This window comes from Lipotes vexillifer, unplaced genomic scaffold (genome assembly GCF_000442215.2).
Source record: "Lipotes vexillifer unplaced genomic scaffold, Lipotes_vexillifer_v1.1 scaffold1139, whole genome shotgun sequence".
NCBI lineage: Eukaryota > Metazoa > Chordata > Mammalia > Artiodactyla > Lipotidae > Lipotes > Lipotes vexillifer.
In genome coordinates, this window is record NW_006798273.1 from 991,081 (window position 1) to 1,014,005 (window position 22,925).

The window sequence follows — 22,925 nt, forward strand, 5'->3', positions numbered from 1 at the left end:
CCCCTGCATCGGCAGGCGGACTCTCAACCACTGCACCACCAGGGGAGCCCACATTTCTTACTATAGATTATTGTTGGGCCTACTCAACTTTATGTTTTGGTGGATCCAATAGGCAGAAGCCAACTTACATAAGACAAGCTCATGATGAAGAATTTTGGATCAACTCAAAAATATACAAAGAGAATAAAGTTTTTCAACATTGTTCTGGGGTTACACAAACAAAGTTTGTTGATAATGGATTGGAAGAGAAGTTAGGCTAGAGTGTACTGTTAGGGTGTGAACAACCAAGTGGTAGAGAGAATGGTGTAGAAGAAATGGATTTTGAAAATTCTAAAGTGGAATTTATAGGTAGGTACAGAAATGGAGACAGCAAGCATGTTTATGTCATCTTTTGAAAAACAAAATCATAGCTGTAAAAGGAAGGATAAGGGGGTGGTAACTGGAAAGAGGAAGAGTTAAGGTCTCTTTTTTTCTCAAAGCTTTTTTGAGGATGAACTTGATTGTATTTATGTACTGAGGGGAAAGAAGCAATGGAGATGTGGAAAAATGGGGGGATTAGAGGGGCTCAGCTGGAGTACCTGAGAATTCATTTTGGTAAACAGAACAAAACAAAAACAGAAAACAAAAAAGGAACAAGCAGAAGTGCTAAGCTCCTTTAAATTGAAGCAGGACTGTAGGAAAATTCAACCTTTCCCCTGTGTTGGGCTGCACCCCGCAGGCCTACAAGGCCTGTGCTTGCCAAGCTTCAAGACCCAAGAAACAGCCTGGAGTCAGCAAGAGACATCAATGGTTTAATGGATGGGGGGAACTTACACCTCTGAAGCAAGGTCCTGGAGCGACACCCCACCATGTGCGGCGCATATGGGCAGGACATGGTGGCAGTCTTTGCTCCCAAGGGTAAGGGGAGATTTCCAGTTATAGGGGAAATGACATCAGGTTGGCTCATTAGTTACCAGGGAAACCAGCAGAGGGGCACACCCCTCACCATCCTTTAGAAAAGCTGTCATTAGCTGGGGCAAGTAAGTAGGAAGGTCAATCAAGTCAGTAGGGTGTAGGTGAAGCAAGCACTGGTTGGGCAGGGGATGTACAGAGAGCAAGAGAACAGCCATCTTGAGTGGCCTGACCATACACCCTCACACCCCGTTCCGGCCATCCTACCATCATTGAGAAAAGCATCAAATACTATTTTCTGTTATATACATTTCTCCTTATTTCAAGTGAAAATAAACATCAATACCAATCCCAGAGTAAAATCAGACAGTCTGGAGAGATCTAAATTTCAGTTCCCAGTAAAGCATTTTTTTTGAAACATCTTTTATTAAGAACATATAAAATTGCTCAAACAGGTACATTAAGAGTAAAGTTTCTAAATGCACTGCCGTGGGATGAGCACAGGTTCTCACGTGAAGACTTCCTTTTACAGTATTTTGTTTGTCTGTCAATAAGGCACTTAATGTAAGTTTAAAAAAATTAAGGAAACAAATTTCGTGTAAGGTCTTCCGAGTGGACCTCCAGGCATTTCATTTTAATGAGGTTGGGCACAGAATAGTAAGTTAATGCCCTTCAAGATAATTTAGCTAGGTTGTTCATGGGTGGTGCAAAGTAGGTTTCAGGAAACCTGTTTACCTTCTCAAACTGTCACCTTTCGGTCAAAGAGAGAAGGACAGCTACTGCACCACCAGGGGCATCTGCCCCAAGCAACTACGTTCTGCTGTCCCTTTAACCAAAGGGCTACCGCATTTCCAGACTGCGACGGGTCACCTGCCCACGTAGCTCTCTGGAAAGTGTCCTGGGCTCTAAGGATGCCACACCGGCCAACTCTCGCGTCGAGGCTTCAGAGAGACAGGCCGAGTGCTCAGGCTCCGAGCCTCGGAGGTGGTCTCGGCGCGCCGGGCGCTTGCGGGAGAGCCAGCGGGGAAGCCGAGGAAGGTTTTGAGGGCAGTGGCCGCCAGGCCTCGGCAGGGTCTCCACTCACCAAAGTTGTCTACACTGTCCCGCCTCCGACTCCCCAAACTGGACACTCCCAGCGCACGGCAGACGCAGTGCCGAGACCCCATCCCACCCTAGTCTCAAGTCAGTGAACCAGACGACGGTCGCAGGCCTCTCAGAACAACTGAGCGAGCACCGCGCAGAGGTCTAACAGGCACCTGGCCGGAACCCCCTCACAGGGCAGGGTCGCGGGGCCGGAAAATGGCGGCATCGGCTGGGTGCGCCGACCAACCACCCAGGCGCCCTTGACTAGCTCTGGCTGCCGCGCCACCTACCTTGCTAGCTAGAGGTCCCGGCGCGCCGCGCGAAGGGGCGGTGACGGGCACTCGGCACCGCCAATCAGCACCGGGAGTCCGGGCCGCGCCCAATCAGGGCCGGGCGGCAGAGACCGGAATAGGTTGCAAGCTGGCAGCGCATGTGGCGGACGCGGAACGCTGGGGACTTCGCCGCGCGCTCCGCACCAAGGCCCCTGGCGCCGGCCTGAGGACGCCGAGGAGGCAGGGGCCCAACAGGGCTGTCCGGCCGGAACCGCGGAGCACCTCCTGCAGCGGTCGCGGGCTCGCCCCCCGCGGCCGGTGCCATGGCCGACTCTCCCCTCAAGGAGACTTCCTCAGCGGTTGTTGCCGAGAGTTGAAGGACCTGTTAGAGCGTCAGACGACTTCGGGGCCGGCCGACTAGGGGGGCTCGGCAGGAGGTCGCCTGCGCTCTCCCGGGCTCGTTCCTTTCACCCCTTGAACGAGGCCTCGCTCGCCTCTGGGCACGCGGCGGGTGCGGAGAGCACCTGGCCCCGGCGGGGCGCGCGGGCAGCATGTTCCCCCGGCGGCCGCCGGTCGGCCTGGCTGCCTGGCTGCTGGTGGGCGCGGCGGCGACGGGGCGCGCGGGGGCGCGGGGCGGTGGCCTGCTCGCCCTGCTGGCCAATCAGTGCCGCTTCGTGACGGGCCTGCGCGTGCGGCGGGCGCAGCAGATCGCGCAGCTCTACGGCCGCCTCTACTCGGAGAGCTCGCGCCGCATCCTCCTTGGTCGCCTCTGGCGCCGGCTGCGCGGACGCCCAGGCCATGCCTCTGCCTTGATGGCGGCGCTCGCCGGCGTGTTCGCGTGGGACGAGGAGAGGATCCAGGAGGAGGAGTTGCAGAGGTGGGCTCGGCGGCGAAGTCGCGCCTGTTCCCTGGGGTGGGGGCGGTGGGGTGGGGAGGTGGGAACGTTGAACCCTGGGGCCTGCCTTGGCGGTGTCTCCCGTTGACCCGGAGGCCCTGGAAGTGACGATGCAAGTAGCTTGATCCTATCGTAGCGAAGCACGTTTCTTCATTGCCTCTGTGTGTTAACTTGATTTGTCGAGTTAGAAATAAATGCAAGTGTAGGTTAGTGGAGGAGGGAGACTTTGGGGCGCATGCCACCTAAAGCAGCAGCATTGTGGAAAATGGGTATTGAAGTAGGCCGTTGTTCACGTAACGTTTAACATATCCAGAAAGGTGCAAGTTCCAGACAGGTTTGAAACTTGACCTGAGGGTATACTTGTGCAATTTACAAAATCACTTCATTCCAAATGGGATTTCGTGAGAAATGCCAAGAGAGCTCTTGTCATTGTGACTCATGGCAGAATTAGGAGGCTGGAAGCGATTTTGCCCTCCTGGGACAAACCAGTAGCCCAGACATTTTAAACTGGAAGAATTAGGTCCGTTTTTTGCTACTTCCACTAGAGCTCTGGAAATACTGTTTTATTAGGCTCTGAAATCACGCTGTCATCATCAAAAACCTCTGTGTGAAAAAAATGCAGTACCATTGATTGAATTTGTTAACCTGTGGTTCTAAACTGAGCCCTTACAGTTTTCACGTAATATCACGGGGAAACCTTGACTTAGGTCTTGCTTTACTGTCGCTGTATTTTCTGTTTAACAGATATTCTTAAATTGTGTTCTGTCTCCACACACGTACTCTGCTTCCTAAACTCTGAAACTGATTGCAAGAACCTAGGATAGTCCCCTACACCAGATAAATTCCACACAAGTCTATTTGTTCTAGGTATTTCTTCTGTTATTCCACATTTTTGGTTAGGTTAAAAATGGAAGATTTTCAATAAAGTTACCACTATGACCTGTATGGAAGTGTAGCACCCAGATGCCAGGCAGCTCTTAGTGTAACATTGTGCGCTGTGGGTAAATGCAAGTGTATCTTAGGAGCTGGTAATACTTTTCCTAGCGGGAAAGATGACTATTTTACAAATGCAATTTAAAATCATAACCACAAACAACCTTATTCACAAAAAAGTTAAGGTATCAAAGCATGATAGGTAGTTTGCCTAGTTTCTGTTAGTGTTCTTTTGCTACTTGTCCATTTGGTCTAATGGTGTTCTCAAGGTGTGAGAAATAAAAGAACGTATGGGAAGGAAACTTTTAAATTGAGAAATTACCAGTTAACTGTTTGACTTTTCATTCTGTTTTTGACGATGAAATACCCATGTTCCACAGTGGTGAAGTTTGACGGGAATATTCTCAGTTGGATCTGTTTGGGGAAGAGGAGAAAGACCAGGAAAGGGCCCCTGGGTGCCAAAGAGAGGGAAGATGTTTGGGGGTGGGAGTTGAATAGCGTTGGGGCCTAGGTGATAGATGTCGTTCTTTGTCTTTCTCCATGTATTTTTATCAACCATATGTCTTAGTGCCTTTGTTTAGTAGGTCTCCCATTTGTAGGAGCTAGAGGGGAAAAAATAGGAGATAGATGTGGTAAACACTTGAGTCCGTAGTCATTACCCACTGTAGCGGAAAGAAATCAGACAGTTGAAGCACTTGGTTCTAATCCAACTCCTAAAGAGGTAAGCTGCGATAACCCATTTGGGAATTTCAGGAGCTTAGAGGAGGGCCAGTAAGAACATTTAAGGTGCCCTTTTTGACCCTCTCCAGAGTTGTTCCAGTAAAGGCCCTCATTTAACACCGCATGTCCAGTTCATGCTTGAATTCAGTCATATACTTAAAATTTGATCAAGTCCATTCTGAGGATTTTTTTAAATGTTATTTTGATAGGGAGGCAAATAATATGCTGTCAGCTGTTAGTTATCTTGCTTGTACAGTGACTTCATAGGTCTGTTCTCATAGCTTGTCATGTTTATATTTTATTTTTAATTAATTAATTTATTTTGCGGGGGGTCACCGTGCGCGGCTTGCTGGATCTCAGTTTTCTGACCAGGGATCGAACCCATGCCCTCGGCAGTGAAAGCATGGAGTCCTAACCACTGGACCGCCAGGGAATTCCCAGTGTTTTATTGAATAAGATATTCTGGGTATAGGTTAACTTTTTTTGGCTTGGTGTTTAAGTATTCTGTTTGCTTTAAAGGATGCTGAGGTTGTCATAGCTAGCTTAGAGGATCTTAGATTTTGTTTATTCTAGTGAGATGATTTTGGGTAGCTTCCATAATGGAGCACAGTTGAGTGCCTCGGGACATGTGCATTTCTTTCATTGTTAACGGAAGAAGAGCATGATTGTCCCATGGCCCCTAAATCACAGCCTTTGGCTCTTCTGTGCTGCTTCTGTACCAACTTGTCCTGGTACAGACTAATTCAGATATTGCTGTCTTGGTCAAACAGTGATGGGGTGTGAGGATGTCTCTTTGAATGTGTGCCTTAAAGTGATGTGTGTTTTTTCTTACGTTAGTAGAGTTTCTGTTCAGAAGGACAAAGAAAAACCCTTGCTTTCTATTCTCTCGTGCTTAAGAACATCTTAACAAATAGGAACTCATTAATCGAGAATCAGCAAGAAAATTAGAGAAAAGAAGTAACCTATACAAAGTGACTGACTCACTGATAGGCCAGGTGTAGAAATCAGGTCTTTTAATGGTTAGTGTTTTTACCTGATAGGCTTTAATTAAATGATCAGACAAAATAACTTTTAATCATTATTTTTGGTGCTAGCTGGCATTCTGTGAGCTCAGGTCAAATCTTATGGAAAAATACAGTAGTAAGTTTTTTAAAGTAAATAAACAAATTATTTATTTATTTATTTTTGGCTGCTTTGCTTCTTCGTTGCTGTGTGCCGCCTTTCTAGTTGTGGCGAGTGGGGGCTACTCTTCCTTGCGGTGCGCAGCCTTCTCATTGCGGTGGCTTCTCTTATTGTGGAGCACGGGCTCTAGGCACGTGGGATTCAGTAGTTGTGGTGCGTGGGCTCAGTAGTTGTGGCGTGCAGGCTCAGTAGTTGTGGTGCATGGGCTTAGTTGCTCCGCATCATGTGGGATCTTCCCGGACCAGGGCTTGAACCTGTGTCCCCTACATTGGCAGGCAGATTCTTAACCACTGTGCCACCAGGGAAGTCCCAGTAGTAAGTTTTTATTGATTTGGAACATTAAGAAAAATTACAGGAACAAAAAGGAGAAGGAAGTTAAGAAATATGAAAGCCTAGGGGAAAATGTTCCATTAATCTTCCTCCTCTTTTTTAAAAAAGTTACAGTTCATTGCTCTAGAAATTTGAGTAAATAAGTGCCAGTAAAGTTTCATAAAGAAAATTAGCCATTTTCCCATTTTGGTCTTTAACTTTTCAGTGTGCTGTTAATTAGATAAATGATTAACAAAAAGTCATTTTGGCTTAAAGGAATTTTTTTTTTTTTTGCCACTGTCACTTAAGGATGTTTTTACTGTTACACCTTCTTAGATAATCAGAACTACGCTCAGAATTGCAATGAACTAATTGATGTCTTTTAGGTATGTCCCATGACAGTTGTACTTAAAGGTCTCTAACTTTGACAATAATTGGGAATTTGAGAGGGGATCATTGAAACAAGGCAGCCTCTTACTGAAGTTACCATTACAGGAATGGCTTCATTTGAGTCATTTTAGGAGCCTTATATCAAGCTCTCCACTTAAGGCAGGACCCCCTATAGATGAGCCAAATATGATTATACTTATATTTCTGTTTTCATGGTTTTATGCCCTCGATTTCCATGGCTCTCAGTCCAGTCTTTCTCAAATGTTGAAATGATTTTAGTTTTGAAGAAAGGAAAGCATTGACTTTCTTTCTTTGATCCTCTTACTAATCTGCTGGTTCTGTTACTATCTTGGGAATAATCTTTTTTGTCCTTCTTTTCTCCCTTCTTATTACTTAAGTCTCTTAGATACCAAGGTTTAGACACCCATCCCTTCCAAATAAGGTTTGGCACAGCAGGCCAAGGAGATAACACGGTGAGAGGTTTCTCCTTCCTCTACGTATATGATAGTGATTGTGCACCTGTGTGCTAATGATGTCTGTCATGTCAACAGTAAGAAGTTGAGATCCTTCTGAGATTCTCGAACCTGGGACATAACGATCATTGACATTTCCGTGATGCAGTCTTACTCTAATGTTCATGTTGTGCTGTTCAAAGAATGAGTGTCATACCTTCACAAGACATTGCTGTCCTCCCTAGGGACTTAGTCTCATGTTTAATCAAGGCCACCTAGTGACCTTTAATCCTATAGGAGAGGCTGATTAAGCAGTGGGTCAGAAGCTCTGTACCACCTTGAGTCTTAGAAGGCCGTTAAAAATACTGCCTGTAGTCATATAGTTTAATTTTCTTAAAACCATATTACTGTATAACTTTATGAGCCTCTGATGTGTTTCTCATAAGACGTACGATGTTCCTGCCCCTCTTCATTATGTGATAAGGACATTCAAAAGTCCAGCTTAATTTTTATTGAAGGGTGCTTTACTAGTCCTCAAAAGTGCCATGATTGGTTCCACGTGATGCCTGCATTGTTGTTCTCGGAGCAAAGCTGTGACTTGACTTGACTTTCTCCTCTGCAAGATCTTATTGCCTACTCTAATTTCCTTCCCTATTTCTGTATGGTTTTTGCAATGGTAGCAGTCAATCCTGTTCTGCAACGTTAATGCAAATTGAAACTTAAAAAAAAAAGGTTAAACATTTTTCATCAGAACATCAGTATAAATTGTACTGGCTAGGGTTATTGGTTGAAAACAAAGAAACTGATATTGGTTAACTTAAGCCAGAAAGGTGTTAGGTCATTCAGAGTTGACAAGAAGGCCAGAGTACAGGTTGGCCAAGAGAACAGCCGAGGCCTGCTACTGGTACAGGAATGCTCTTCTTTGGGCAGTGTTGCTGGTATTGTTTCCCGTAGATCTGTTGCACTGCTGGATTCTCAACTGCCTCAAGATCACTGAGAAAATCTAAAAGGTCCTGTGCCTTGTATTATTCCCTCAAGATTCAAAGCCTCTACCAGAAGTCTCTGATTAACCTCACTTAAATTAGGAGTCATGTGCTAATTGCTAGGGGTTGAGATGGGGGCTGCATCTCACCTATTTGGGGATTCTCTTCAAATAGGAAAAGATTCCAGGCAGTGAAAACAGCAAATGTCCCTGTATATAAATATTTTCATTTAATTCCAAAGTTTAAAATTCAGAGAATTGGAATTTTAGAGCTAATAGAAACCCTCAAGAAATAATGTCCTCACTTTACAGGTGGAACAAGGGAGGCTTTGCAGGTAAAATGACTTGCGTAAGATCACGCCGCTAGTTGGCAGAGCCAGGACTAGAACACAGATCTCTACACTCACCATTGCTTTGGATTGCTCTAAACTTTTAATCTTGGGTTACCAGTATAACTTTGAATTTTTGGCTTTTAAAACAATGTGTTAATGTAATCTTTTAATAAGAATTTGAATTATTAAGGCCTACTTCCAGATTTATTTACTCAGTTTATACTGTGAACATTTGTTGAGCATGTAATGTTTACCAGGTACTTGCTAGGAGCTGGACATAAAAATATGAAAAAGACTGATTCTGGGCCTTTAGGGAATTCATAGTTTAGTAAGGGCGGCAGATATAAAGATAGATTAATTATAATATTGTGTGATATGTTTCTGTAGAGGAATAAAAGTAAATGTATATGGTTAACTGCCTGGGAGTTAACCTTGACCCTTGTGGGGTTTTTGAAGGTTAAAAAGGCATGAAATGGCGTTTGTGACAGAATGTATCAGTAGGTGGTGTCTTCAGTCTTGAATTGCAGAAGTGACATAGTCAGCCAGCAATCTTGCTTTCCTAACTGCTGTTTAAAGGTTAAGGGGGGGGCTTCCCTGGTGGCACAGTGGTTGAGAGTCCGCCTGCCGATGCATGGGACGCGGGTTTGTGCCCCAGTCCGGGAAGATCCCACATGCCGTGGAGCGGCTGGGCCCGTGAGCCATGGCCGCTGAGCCTGAGCGTCCGGAGCCTGTGCTCCGCAACGGGAGAGGCCACAACAGTGAGAGGTCTGCGTACCGCAAAAAAAAAAAAAAAAAAAGGTTAAGGGGAGGGACTTCCCTGGAGGCACAGTGGTTAAGAATCCGCCTGCCAGTGCAGGGGACACGGGCTTGAGTCCTGGTTGGGGAGGATCCCACATGCTGCAGAGCAGCTAAGCCCGTGCGCCACAACTACTGAGCCTGCTCTCCACAACTACTGAAGCCCGCGTACCTAGAGCCTGTGCTCCGCAACAAGAGAAGCCACCGCAATGAGAAGCCCACGCACCGCAACAAAGAGTAGCCCCCACTCACTGCAACTAGAGAAAGCCCGTGCACAGCAACAAAGACCAACGCAGCCAAAAAAAAAAAAGGTTAAGGGGAAAACAAACCATGTTTTTTTGTTTTTTTGCTTTTTAAAAAGATTTTTATTGGAGTATAGATGATTTACAATGTTGTGTTAGTTTCTGCTGTACAGCAAAGTGAATCAGTTATACATATATCCACTCTTTTAGATTCTTTTCCCATATAAGTTATTACAGAGTATTGAGTATAGTTCCCTGTGTTATACAGTAGGTTCTTATTAGTTATCTATTTTATATATAGTAGTGTGTATATGTCATTCCCAGTCTCCCAATTTATCCCTCCCCTCCACCTTTCCCCCTTGGCAACCATAAGTTTGTTTTTTACATCTGTGACTCTATTTCTGTTTTGTAAATAAGTTCACTTGTACCATTTTTTTAGATTCCACATATAAGTGATATCATATTTATGTGTGTCTGACTTACTTCACTCAATATTACAATCTCTAGGTCCATGCATGTTGCTGCAGATGGCATTATTTCATCCTTTTTTATGGCTAAGTAATATTCCATCGTATATACATACCACATCTCTTGAATTTTATTTTATTTATTTTTTATACAGCAGATTCTTATTATCTATTTTATACATATTAGTGTATATGTGTCAATCCCAGTCTCCCAATTCATCCTACCAGGTTAAGGGGAAAACAAACCATGTTTAAAAAAAATTTTTTTTAATGTTTCAGATATATAAAAAGGTTTAAAGAAAAACATGAATGTTACAAATACAGTTATATTTAAGAACTAAAATATTGTAAATACAATTAAAGCCTCCTCTGGACCCTTTTCCAATGGAAATATCCTCTGTCCCTCAGATTATCCCAATTTATTATATTTCATCACCATCTGTGTCTTTATACATATGTATACATCCCTAAGTGATATATAATGACACATAGTTTGACATATGGTATTGTTTTGAATGTTTCAAAGCTTTATGTCGTTCTGAACAAAATACTAACAAACTGAATTCAGCAACACATAAAAAGGATTATATACCGTAGGTCCTTGTTGTTTACCTGTTTTATATACAGTAGTGTGTTATTCTTTTTCAGATTCTTTCCCATTACAGGTTATTACAAGATATTGAGTATAGTTCCTGGTGCTGTACAGTAGGCCCTTGTTGTTTACCTAGGGATCAGCTGGTCAGTTTCCACAAAATAGCCTATGATTTTGATAGAAATTATGTTGAATTTATAGATCACTTTGGGTAGTTTTGCCATCTCAACAACATCAAGACCTTCAACCCATGAACACAATATATCTTTCCATTTATGTCTTTTAAAATGTCTTTCAATGATCTTTTGGTAGTTTTTAGTGTGTCTTTCACTTCTTTTTTTTTTTTGCTGTACACGGGCCTCTCACTGCTGTGGCCTGTCCCGCTGCAGAGCACAGTCTCCGGACGCACAGGCCCAGTGGCCATGGGCCCACGGGCCCAGCCGCTCCACGGGACGCAGGATCGTCCCGGACCGGGGCATGAGTCCCCTGCACTGGCAGGCGGACTCTCAACTACTGCGCCACCAGGGAAGCCCAACTTCTTTTGTTAAATTTATTCCTTATTATTTTATTCTTTTTGATGCTATGATAAATAGAATTGTTTTTTCAATTTTATTTTCAGATTGTTCATTGCTACTGTATAGAAATACGATTTTTGTAAATTGATCTTATATCCTGCAAGCTTGCTGAACTCCTTTATTAGCTCCAGTAAGTTCCTGTGGATTCCTTAGGATACCTATATGGAAATGAAAGACCCAGAATAGTCAAAACAATCTTGAAAAAGAAGGACAGAGTTGAAGGACTCACCCTTTCCAATTTTAGAACTCACTACAAAGCTACAGTACTTAAGATGATAATGGTACTGGCATAAGGATAGATATATAAATTGTAGGAATTAAACTTAAGAGTTTAGAAATAAACTCTTAGCTTTATGGTCAATTTGAGTTTCAACAAAAGTGGCAAGACAATTCAATGGGGAAAGAATAGTCTTCAACAAATGGTGCTGGGACAACTGGAGGTGCACATGCAAAACAGTGAATTTACACCCCTACCTCAAACCATACACAAAGTTAAAATGGACCAAAGACCTAAATGTAACCTAAAACTCTTAAAAGAAAGCATAGGCATAAGTTCTTATGATACTGAATTAGGCACTGGTTTCTTAGATATAACACCAAAAAACTGAACAATCAAAGAAAAAATAGATTAACTTCATCAAAATTGAAAACTTACGGGGACTTCCCTGGTGGTCTGGTAGTTAAGACTCTGTGCTTCCGATGCAGGTTCGATCCCTGGTCGGGGGACTGAGATCCCACATGCAGCGCGGTGCGGCCAGAAAAGAAATTGAAAACTTCTGTGCGTCAAAGGTTACTATCAAGAAAGTGGAAGGATGACCCACAGAGTCAGAGAAAATATTTATAAATTGTGTATTTGTTAAGAGACTAGTATTCAGAATGTATAAAGAACTCTTAAAATTTGACAGTAAAAAGACAACCCAATTTAAAACAAAGATTTCAGTAGATCTTTCTCCAAAGAAGATACACAAATGGCCCATAAGCACATAAAAATATGCTCAGTGTCAATAGTCATTATTAGGGGAATACAAATGGAAGAACACAATGAGATTCCACTTGACACCCACTAGGATTGCTGGAAAAGATGGGACAATAACAAGTGTTGGCAACGATGTGAAGCAGTTGGAACCCTCATACATTGTTGGTGTGAATATAGAAATGGAACAGCTGCTTTGGAAAATAATTTGGCACTTCCTTAAAAAGTTAAACAGTTTCCATGACCCAGCAAGTCCACTCCTAGGAATCTACCCAAGAAGACTGAAAGCTTATGTCTATACAAAAGTTGTATGCAAATATTAATAGCAGTGTTATTCATAATAGCCATAAAGTAGAAACCACCTAAATGTCCATCACCTGATGAATGGATAGACAAAATGTGATACATCCATACAATGGAATATTAGTCAGTCATAAAAGGAATAAAGTACAGCGTGAATGAACCTTGTAAATATGCCAAGTGGAAAAAGCCAGATCCAAGAGACCATATTTTGTAACATTCCATTTATATGAAATTTCCGGATAGGCAAGCTCATAGAGACAGAAAGTAGATTAGTAGTTATCAGGGGCTATGAGGAGTTAACTGCTGATGAGTATAGGTTTCTTTTGGAGATGATGACAGTGTTCTGGAATTAGTGGTGATGGTTGTACAACCTTGGGACTATACTAAAAAGCACTGATTTGTATACAGTAAAAGGATGATTCTTATATGAATTATCTCTTTAAAAGAGGAGGAAAAATATATAAATACTCCTATAATGTGATAGGAAGGCAACCCAATAAAAAATGGACAAAAGGTATCAAATGACATTTCATAGTCATAAATTATAATAGTTAACATTTGAGGGCTAATTATATGCCTGGTGTTAAGCACTTTACAGGTAAATTTATTTAATTTTTATAATCAACCTTTGACGTACATACTATTATTATCCCCATTTTACAGATTAAGAAATAGGGATTAGTTAAGTTGTTTAATATTCTAGTTGATGAATGTTGGACTGGGATTCAGACTCAGGAACTCATATTTTTATTCACTACACTTTATACTGTTTTAAAGCCACACCGTTCTGTACAAGTCTTTGTGTGGCCATTGCATTTCACAGGGCAGACTCCAGCCATTGCACCATGCCTGTTGTTTTTCTCTCCAGATCCATTGATGAGATGAAACGGTTGGAGGAAATGTCAAGTACGTTTCGGAGCTCTGGAGTTGACCACCACCCTCCAGAACCAAAATCCCAAACAGAAAGGGATGAAGATTCAGGAGGCAAAGAGCAACCGTGGGAAATGGTGATGGATAAGAAACACTTCAAGCTGTGGCGGCGCCCCATTACAGGCACCTCCCTTTACCAGTACAGAGGTGAGCCCAGCTTGGCTGCTGGTAAGAGTGTTCATGCTGGCAGGTGCACAGCACTGTGTTCCTGTGCTCTCTAAACTCTTCCGTTCTGGTGGTTTCTTGGGAAAATTGCCCTGTTTGTTGTTTTTCCTCTCCCAGATGACAAGAGTCTCCATGTCTTTGCTACACTTTGCTGTAGGTTACCTTTATCTTACTTTGCCGCCCCAATATGACTTCTAGTTTCTGAATCTGCCTTTAAGATCTGTCAGTCAGTACTCTACAACTGAAATGCAGTTAAGTGACGAGAGTGTGGCAAACATCCCTTATTCTTTCCTGTCATTCTAGTTTTTGGAACCTACACAGATGTGACACCTCGGCAGTTCTTCAATGTTCAGGTGAGTACATTTTTCTTCCCAGATTTGGAGCCACTAAGCCTAGAAGTCCACTTGCCATCGTCCACATGAGTAATTTCTCTGACTCAGAAGACATTGGCTTCAATCCATCTATCTATTTCTGTACCCCTCATTTCACATCAAATGACCTCTGGGTAAACCTTTGATTTATAATTTGTTTGTCCAGTGGGGATGAGGCCAGGTCTACCCTTTACAGGGCTGTTGGGAAGATCAAATAGAGGAATGGATTTGAGTGCTTGAATATATTTTATACGGCTTTATAGTTTTTTTTCCTTAATTTAAGGGTAAGTTACATACCCTTTATTCCAAAATGCTTCTGTGTATATTTCCTAAAACTAGACATATTCTCCTAGCTAGCCATGGTACCATTATCAAAGTCAGTATAAATTTAACTGATGCAGCACTTAACAGAATCTTTGTATTCCAGTTTTACCTACTGGCCCAACGATGTCCTCTATGGCATTTTCTCCTTCAGTACGGATGCAGTCAGGATTTAGCAATCTGGAACTTATCTACAGTGAATGTGTTTATTCGATAAAGATGAAGAGTATGTGTTTAAAGACTCTGTTCCTCCTTGTGGGGAAATGTATGAAAGGGGAGGTGGGATCACCCAGAGTTCTACAAAAAAATTTTTTTTCCTTCCTGGAGTTTTCATGTTTTATTGGACTTTGAGTTTGTTGGTTATAACACACACTACTAATACGCAAGTGCATGCTTTCCCCTAAGCACTGAATTTTGTCAATCTGTATTGAGTTTTGGTTGGTTTGGATATGTATGATATATGTCTTACTTTGAAATTCCATAGTTACTAGTGATGCTACAAATTTTTAAAAATATGCAACTTGTATTTCTGTGAGGTGTCTGCTCATACTTTTGGACTTTCTGTTTAAAACTTTTTAGAATTGTTTCACCCATAGACATTTATCTCACTGACTACTGTATTTTCCCCAGACATGTCTATTACAATATTTTTTTCTTACACTTGTCTTTTTCTTGTTAAGATTCATTTTCAAGGTAATGGGATTGGCCTACAGGAAGGGATTTTAAAAGACTCATCTGTAGTGAACACAGCCGTGTCTTTGACACTTTGGCACTGCCTTTTAGGTCGGGTCACTGTTTCAGAAGAAGATTCTTGGGTCAGAGGCCCAAGCATCTGGAGAAGTCTTCTGCAGCTTTGTTTTGGATCTCTTGGGTCTTTATGGTCTCTTCTGTTTCCGCAGCTGGATACAGAGTATAGAAAGAAGTGGGACGCCCTGGTGATCAAGCTGGAAGTGATCGAGAGGGATGTGGTTAGTGGTTCTGAGGTTCTTCACTGGGTAACGCATTTTCCTGTGAGTATTTTCACCTCCGCTTTTACTTTTATCATGTCCACGCGACTTTTACTTTTATCATGTCCACGTGAGGCAGAGCACTAATCCTGCCCCTCCTTTTCTTTAGTATCCAATGTACTCACGGGATTATGTTTATGTTCGGCGGTATAGTGTGGATGAGGAAAACAACGTGATGGTGTTGGTGTCACGGTATGTGTGGTGGCTGCTGCTGGGTTCCTTCAGCTTGTCCTTCATTCATACATGTGTGGTGGGAGTTTGCCTCAAGCCCGGGCCCTGTGCATCCCAGCTAGAATGTGAGTGGGCTGGGACTGGTGACTATCTCAGAGGATTGAAGGGATACAAGCTTTTCATTAAACTAATCCTTTAGTTCCTTAATGTTGATAATTAAAAAAAGAAATGCTCTCTTCCTCAACACAAAGCCTAGTGAGCCAGGAATCACCAACTTAACTGACTGTTTTTAGTACCTAGTTTATACTCATTCATCTTTGTGACTTTTCTGATGTATTTAAAAAATTAGAGGCTGCCTTTTAGATTTTCCTCTTAACTTTAGCTCCCATGCTGTTCTGTATGTAGACATTACTTAGAGTTTCCCGCACTTCTCTCCCTCCCAGGGCCGTGGAGCACCCTAGTGTGCCAGAGTCTCCGGAATTTGTAAGGGTCAGATCATATGAATCCCAAATGGTTATCCGTCCCCACAAGTCATTTGATGAGGTGAGTTCTACATCATCCGAGAGGTGATGTGTTAGTGGCTTATGAATTTTCTCAAGGAATGCCTTTGATCTGAACTGGGGAGGGCACAGTGGTTCTCGTACCTGACTTGCATCCAGCTCTGCTGGAGCTTGTTAAAACAGTGCTGGGCTGCGGCCTGAGAATTTGCATGTTTTGAGAAGTTCCCAGGTGAGGCTGCTGCCGCTGGCCTGGGAACCCCACTTCGGGACCCCCGCTGTAGAGTGGTGTATCTGGGAGACCTTCCGAGACAATGTAGTGATGACCCATGGCTCCCGTTACCTGAGGGACAGTTAGCAGAAGACGATAGCCCCTGACTCATCAGCCGGTCATTAGCGGCGTTGAGGAACCAGAGTGAGCACCATTTCCATCAAAATTTCCCCACAGTGGGCAGAACACTTAACCACCTTTCTGGGCTCCTCTTTCCTTGTCTGTAAAATGAGAGAGTTAGAGTAATGCTCTCTGCCTTCTTTAAAAACATTTTTACTTAAAAATTTTTTTTATTTATTTAGGCTGCGTTGGGTCTTTGTTGCTGCACGCAGGCTTTCTCTAGTTACTGCAAGCGGGGGCTGCTCTTCGTTGCAGTGCATGGGCTTCTCATTGTGGTGGCTTCTCTTGTTGCGGAGCATGGGCTCTAGGTGCAAGGGCTTCAGTAGTTGTGGCTCATGGGCTCTAGAGCGCAGGCTCAGTAGTTGTGACTCATGGGCTTAGTTGCTCCACGGCACGTGGGATCTTCCTGGACCAGGGCTCGAACCCGTGTTCCTTGCACTGGCAGGTGGATTCTTAGCCACTGCACCACCAGAGAAGTCCTGCCTTCTTTAAAATGTTATGACCTTCCTTTGAGAAGAATATTTTTTTCCACTTAGTGCCGTGTTTTACTTTGATGTTTTTGGCCAAATCTCTGTTGAGTGTACATACTGATTACAGTGGTTGCTGCTTTTAGTTTTATTTACTTTATAATGGCTTTGTTTCTACCCATCACTTTTGTTTGTTTTAGAGCTGTACGACTGTTCTCTTACCATGGTTTTGTTGTTTCCACCAGGTTGTTTTGTCTGTAGCACCTATAGTGGGACTTTAAGAGTGATATAAATGGTGGTTCGCCTCAGTCAGTGTGATGTTTTGCTCTTGTTTTACTGGGAGATGTGTGTTGACTTCGGTACCATTTTGAGAGCAGTATTTTTCTTTTTTCTTTTTTAAAAAAAATAATTAATTAATTAATTTATTTGGCTGCATTGGCTCTTCGTTGCTGCATGCGGGCTTTCTCTAGTTCCGACAAGCGGGGGCTACTCTTCGTTGCGGTGTACGGGCTTCTCATTGCAGTGGCTTCTCTTGTTGTGGAGCACGGGCTCTAGAGCACGGGCTTCAGTAGTTGTGGTGCACGGGCTTAGTTGCTCCGCGGCATGTGGGATCTTCCCGGACCAGGCCTCAAACCCTTGTCCCCTGCATTGGCAGGCAGATTCTTAACCACCGCGCCACCAGGGAAGCCCTAGAGCAGTATTTTTCTTTTTTTTTTTTTTTTTTCTTTTCGGTACGAGGGCCTCTCACTGTTGTGGCCTCTCCCATTGCGGAGCACAGGCTCCGGACGCGCAGGCTCAGCGGCCATGGCTCACGGGCCCAGCCGCTCCGCGGCATGTGGGATCTTCCCAGACTGGGGCACGAACCCATGTCCCCTGCATCGGCAGGTGGACTCTCAACCACTGCGCCACCAGGGAAGCCCTAGAGCAGTATTTTTCAAACCACGCATTGCTACCCACTAGTGGAAGACAAAATTAATTTAGTGCTTAAAGAGAAAAGGAATAAATAGAATAGAAACTGAGTGTAAGCATATTTCATGAAAGTTTTGTTTGATTGCATAAGTATGTACAAGCGTGTGTGTGAGAGAGTGAGAGAGAACTTGGTTACAGTGTAAAAAGGAGTATTTGCAGTGTGTTGTAAATACAGTTAAAAAATTTTTAAAGTCCTTGCTTTAGAAGCTAGACAAGAAGGCTGCTGTTGATAGCTAGCTGCTTCTAGGAAGGGGAGCCTGGCTGGGGATGGTGGGACTTAGAATTGTGCCTCACTCTTTTCCTTTACGTTGCTTTTGAAATTTGAACCCTGTCTATTTCCTATTTGAAAAAAATGTGACTTGAGTCCCAGCATTACTGCCTTTAGAAACCCTGACCATGAAACAGCTAAGGCAGAGTTTGGCACCTAGCAGAGTGTGTTGCACCCAGAAAATGACTTCTTTCAGCTGGGGTGGGGGAAAAGTCTGAATGTGTAAGTCTTTTAGCATATCGTGGCAAGCTCTTAAGAGAAAGGTGAGACTTGAGTTGGTTCTTATAAAAAGGCAGACTGTGGATAGAGGAAAACAGGAAGGACCCTGGAGGTAGAAGACACGATTCAACCAAAGACAAAGATACGAATGAGCCGTGGATGTTGAGAGACTGACTCACTGCTTGGAAAGGAGGGCAGAGTTTAGGGAGGAGTGGTAATTACCTTGACCATGTGCAGAGGGTACTTGAAAACCAGGCAGCTGAGTTTGGGTTTGCCAGATGGAAAGTAGATCCTTGGGCCGAGGTATGGTGTTTTGTTAGGTTTTTTGTTTGTTTGTTTTTTGTGGCCTCGCCGCATGGCTTGCAGGGTCTCCGTTCCCTGACCAGGGATTGAACCCGGGCCATGACAGTGAAAGCCCGGAATCCTAACTCCTAGGCAACAGGGAACTCCCTAGTTTTTATGGAAAATTTGAGATAAAGAAGTAGAGAGTATAATGAATGAACCCTTTATTCATCCCCAGCTCTGACAATGACCAAACTCATGGCCAAACTTGTTTTATCTGTACTCTTTCTGTTCCCTTTTCCACTCCCCTGATTATTTTGAAGCAGATTCTAGTTTTGCTATAGAAGAACCAAAGAAGAATTCTTCTATAGAAATTTCAGTATTTATCTCAAAAAGAAAAGAGATTTTTGAAAACATAATATCGTATTCCCTAATATCAAATATCTGTAGTGTTCAGATTTTCCTGATCGTCCATGTATTTTTTTGTAGTTGGTTTATTTGAATCAGGATTCAGATAAGATCCAGACATTGAAATGGGTTCATACTGTCTGTAGCTTTGTATCTATCTCTTGAGTTCTTCCTCCTTTTTTTACAATTTATTTTGGCTGCGCTGGGTCTTAGTTGCGGCACGCGGGACCTTTGTTGCAGCATGCGGGATCTTATTTGCGGCATGCATGCGGGATCTAGTTTCCCGATCAGGGATCGAAGCCGGGCCCCCTGCATTGGAAGGTGAAGTCTTAACCACTGGACCACCAGGGAAGTCCCTCCCTCCTTTTTTTCCCTTGCAGTTGTATTTATTGAAGAAGCAGGTTCTTTGTCCTGGATCTTGCTGGTTATATTCCTATAGTGTCCATAGTGTCATTTAACATGTTTCTCTGTCCCCTGTGTTTCCTGTATATGGGTACTTAGATCTAGAGGCTTGAACAGATTCAGGTTGTTTGGGGCAAGACCACTTTATTAGAAGGAAATAATGTCTGATTGTCCCTTTCTTTGTGAATTTGGAAGTGATTAATGATTATTGCTCAGATCCACTATTTCATTAGAGGTTAACAAAATATTAATTGTGTAAATCCTCCATTCTTTCTCCATTTATTTCCATTTATTAGGTGATATACTTTAAGGGAAAATTTCCTCATTAACTATTTGGTTTCCCATAGTTCACAGAGGAAAGAGAAGTAAGAGAAATGCTTGATTTGTTTCCTTCATTTACTAGTTTTTAAAATAATGAATTGGTTCTTTCAGCTAGCAATCCCCCAAAGGTAAAGTTTTTTGTTTTTGTTTTTAAGAAATGCCATTAGAAACTCACAAATTTAAACATACTTGGTTGGTTTTAGTCCGTTCCCAGTTATTCTTTCAGTGTTCAAATTGTCCCATTTTTGGTCATTAGGAGCCTCTTCTTACTGACTGGAGTCCTTTTGACTTGACCTCAGGACTCGCCTGGTTTTTGGTGTTATAAGATGTTCCAGGTTCACCTTGTATAGTTTTAGGTGTAAACCTGGAAATGAGCATTTCTTCTGGGAGCCCTGGTTCCCTCTAAGGAAATGTCATTTAAATACCACAGTTTGGCTTCTAGGAGTTCTCACGGCTCTGGGCCTACTCATTGTTTTTAGGCCTTTTCAGAAGGTAGCACTAAGTAATAAATTTTGTTTGTTTGTTTTAAAGATACATCCTAAGTGCACACAAGTACTTTTAACTCAAAATTTAGGACTGTAGGGTATATGTCTTTTTGTCTTTAGGATATGTATGCACTGTGCAAAATGTTGAGGCTTTTTTTTTTTTTTTAAGATTTATTTATATTTGGCTGCATCGGGCCTTAGTTGTGGCACGCGGGATCTTCGTTGCGGCATGCGGGATCTTTTGTTATGGCGTGCGGGTTTTTCTCTTCTCTAGTTGTGGCATGCGGGGTCCAGAGCACATGGGCTCTGTACTTTGCAGCACGCAGTCTCTCTAGTTTGAGGCGCGCTAGCTCCATAGTTGTGGCGTGTGGGCTTAGTTGCCCTGTGGCATGTGGGATCTTAGTTCCCTGACCAGGGATCAAACCTGTGTCTCCTGCATTGTAAGGCGGATTCTTTACCACTGGACCACCAGGGAAGTCCCCAAAATGTTGTTTTAAGGTCACTTGAAATAGGTCCTCTCTTTGTGGTTTTTCCTATCAACTCAGTTCATAGTTAGGTTCCTTGTTGTCTATTTTTGATTTTTAGATAACTGCTTTTTAAATATAATTTTGTTTTATTAAATAATAAAAAAATTGTGTTTTCAAAGTCAAATATGTAAAATAAGAAATAGAGTGATTTGCTTATATCCCTGTTCCATCTACCCAGTTCCTTCCTTCTTCCTGTAGGTAACCACTGTTTTCAGTTCTGACTTCATTTTTTTCCATATAAGCAGTAGTAGATGATCTCTTACCCCTTTGGGTGGAGCATAATTGGTTCAGACCTCTTCTGGGATCGGGACACCTGTAAATCTCTTAAATCCCTGTCCTTCACTGTACCAATGAGAGGTTGAGCCAGAGAGAATGGGTGCATGGGCCCTGTGGTCACAATTCTGGGTTCATGTTGGCTCTCGTTGAGTATGTGGGTGACTTGGGCAAAGTCCCTTAACCTCTTTGTGCTCAGTTTCCTCATCTGTAAGATGGGGGATATTGGTGCCTATGTTATAGGATTGTTGTGAGGGGTTGAAGCAGTTCCTGACACGCGGTTAAGTGCTGTGTACATTTTGCTGTTAGCAGTAATAGTAGAGTCGAGTTCATATCGTTTTGGTAAAGATTAAGATATTTAAACATTGCGGGTATGTGCTGGGGTCCTCAGGACCACACCCCCATTCGAAGATTGAGTAAAAGGACACACAGGACTCAGCTTATAGTTTTTCTCATGGCTGAGATTTATTACAGTGATGGAAAGGTGCACAGCTGGATCAAAAGGGGAAGACACAGGCGGGGTCTGGAGGAACCCACTGCAGTCTCCCCATGCTCTCCCTCCCGTGAGGGCCCACGGAGCACATCCTCTCCCAGCTGCAACATGTGTGCGATGTTTCTGCCCAGGGAAGCCCAGTAGAGACTCAGCGCCCAAGATTTGTACTGGGGGCTGGTCACATGAATGCCCTCTGCCTAGCATGTCCTAAAATCCCAGACCCCCAGGAGGAAAGCAGGTGCTCAGTATGAAGTGCATTGTTTACACAGAGGAGACACAGGGAGCCACCCTTAGCACTTAACTGTTGACTGGAGCCAAGTTCCCAGACACCAGCCAGGGCCAACCTCGTGAGATGGTAACCTCTCAGGTCTTCAGTGTTCACTCTTTTTTGCTCACAGTGAAAAACGGCCACTCTCCGCCTCCGAGTCAGATCTTGGTTATTCTGTGGTACTCGATATGGAGGCTGTGGGGATAGCTCAGGTACCTTCATCTTTGCTGTTTTTCTTTTCCAGAATGGCTTTGACTACTTGCTGACATACAGTGACAATCCCCAGACAGTGTTTCCTCGCTACTGCGTTAGTTGGATGGTTTCCAGTGGTGAGTGGGCGCTTGTGTACAGGGCCTGGACCTTGGCTGAACATTTTGTTTTTCTCTAGCTTCTTGGTGGCTTCAAGGAGATTAGTACTTGTCTCACTGGAGCCCTTCCGAGTTCATTGCTGAATACTACCTTGAAGGTAGTAAAGCCTCCAGCTGTGGTTTGGAGGGTTTAAGAATTCTGGAGACCCAAAAAGGAACTTATGCCCAGAGGCAAAGCTGAAGAACATTTGCTTAATATGGACTCTGTGTACATTAATGTGCTGCACATTTTTCTTCTTAGTGTCGAAAGCCATAAATCTGGCATAGAAAATGTGGTTGTAGGACAGTCACCTGGAGAAAGGGGCCATCACCCTTCTTACTTAATGGAGGCTACACGTCACTGCTGTGACTGCATCTTTTCCTTCCAATCTCTTGCTTTAAAAGCAGCCTCACGTGATTTTCTTTCTTCTGGTTCTCTGTAGGCGGCTTCTTATACCTTAGGGGGAGAATGGAGAGGAGATTAGGTGTTTCCGTTTGACATTTCTCTAAACAAAACTGGCAGATATTTATGCTGTGCCACTGATAAATGATATTTTGATCACATAAGAGAGCCTTTGGGGATTTATGTGGCCTGGTCAGTACCCCTTTTCAAAGGATCTCAGAGGTCATGGGTTGTTTTCACTCCCTAAAAGTTTTGGTTGTCTGTCAGTCCATCTGTGATCTCTATATGGAGGCATTGGCTCCTTACCAGGAAAGAGATAAGCCCTTCTAATTTTGAGCCTACTGTTGGTTTGTGTCAGTCTACCCAGATTTCCCTCTCTCCCAACAGGCATGCCAGATTTCCTGGAGAAGCTGCACATGGCCACTCTGAAAGCCAAGAACATGGAGATCAAAGTAAAGGACTATATCTCGTCTAAGCCTCTGGAAGTGGGTAGTGAAGCCAAGGCCACCACCCCATCTTCTGAGCGGAAAAGCGAAGGTAGCCGGGGGCCCG

The 22,925-nt window shown here is 43.3% G+C and overlaps 1 protein-coding gene across 1 annotated transcript in view; it reads left to right on the top strand.

The window, feature by feature from the left end:
* The first annotated feature begins 2,797 nt into the window (after positions 1-2,797).
* STARD7 (StAR related lipid transfer domain containing 7) overlaps positions 2,798-22,925 on the top strand; it is a 21,005-nt gene continuing 877 nt past the window's right edge. Inside the window, exons 1-8 of the mRNA XM_007470192.1 lie at positions 2,798-3,123; positions 13,257-13,465; positions 13,787-13,836; positions 15,075-15,185; positions 15,292-15,374; positions 15,797-15,896; positions 21,868-21,952; positions 22,761-22,920. Of these exons, the coding sequence (XP_007470254.1) occupies positions 2,798-3,123; positions 13,257-13,465; positions 13,787-13,836; positions 15,075-15,185; positions 15,292-15,374; positions 15,797-15,896; positions 21,868-21,952; positions 22,761-22,920 (1,124 nt within the window). The remainder of the gene's footprint in view (positions 3,124-13,256; positions 13,466-13,786; positions 13,837-15,074; positions 15,186-15,291; positions 15,375-15,796; positions 15,897-21,867; positions 21,953-22,760; positions 22,921-22,925) is intronic.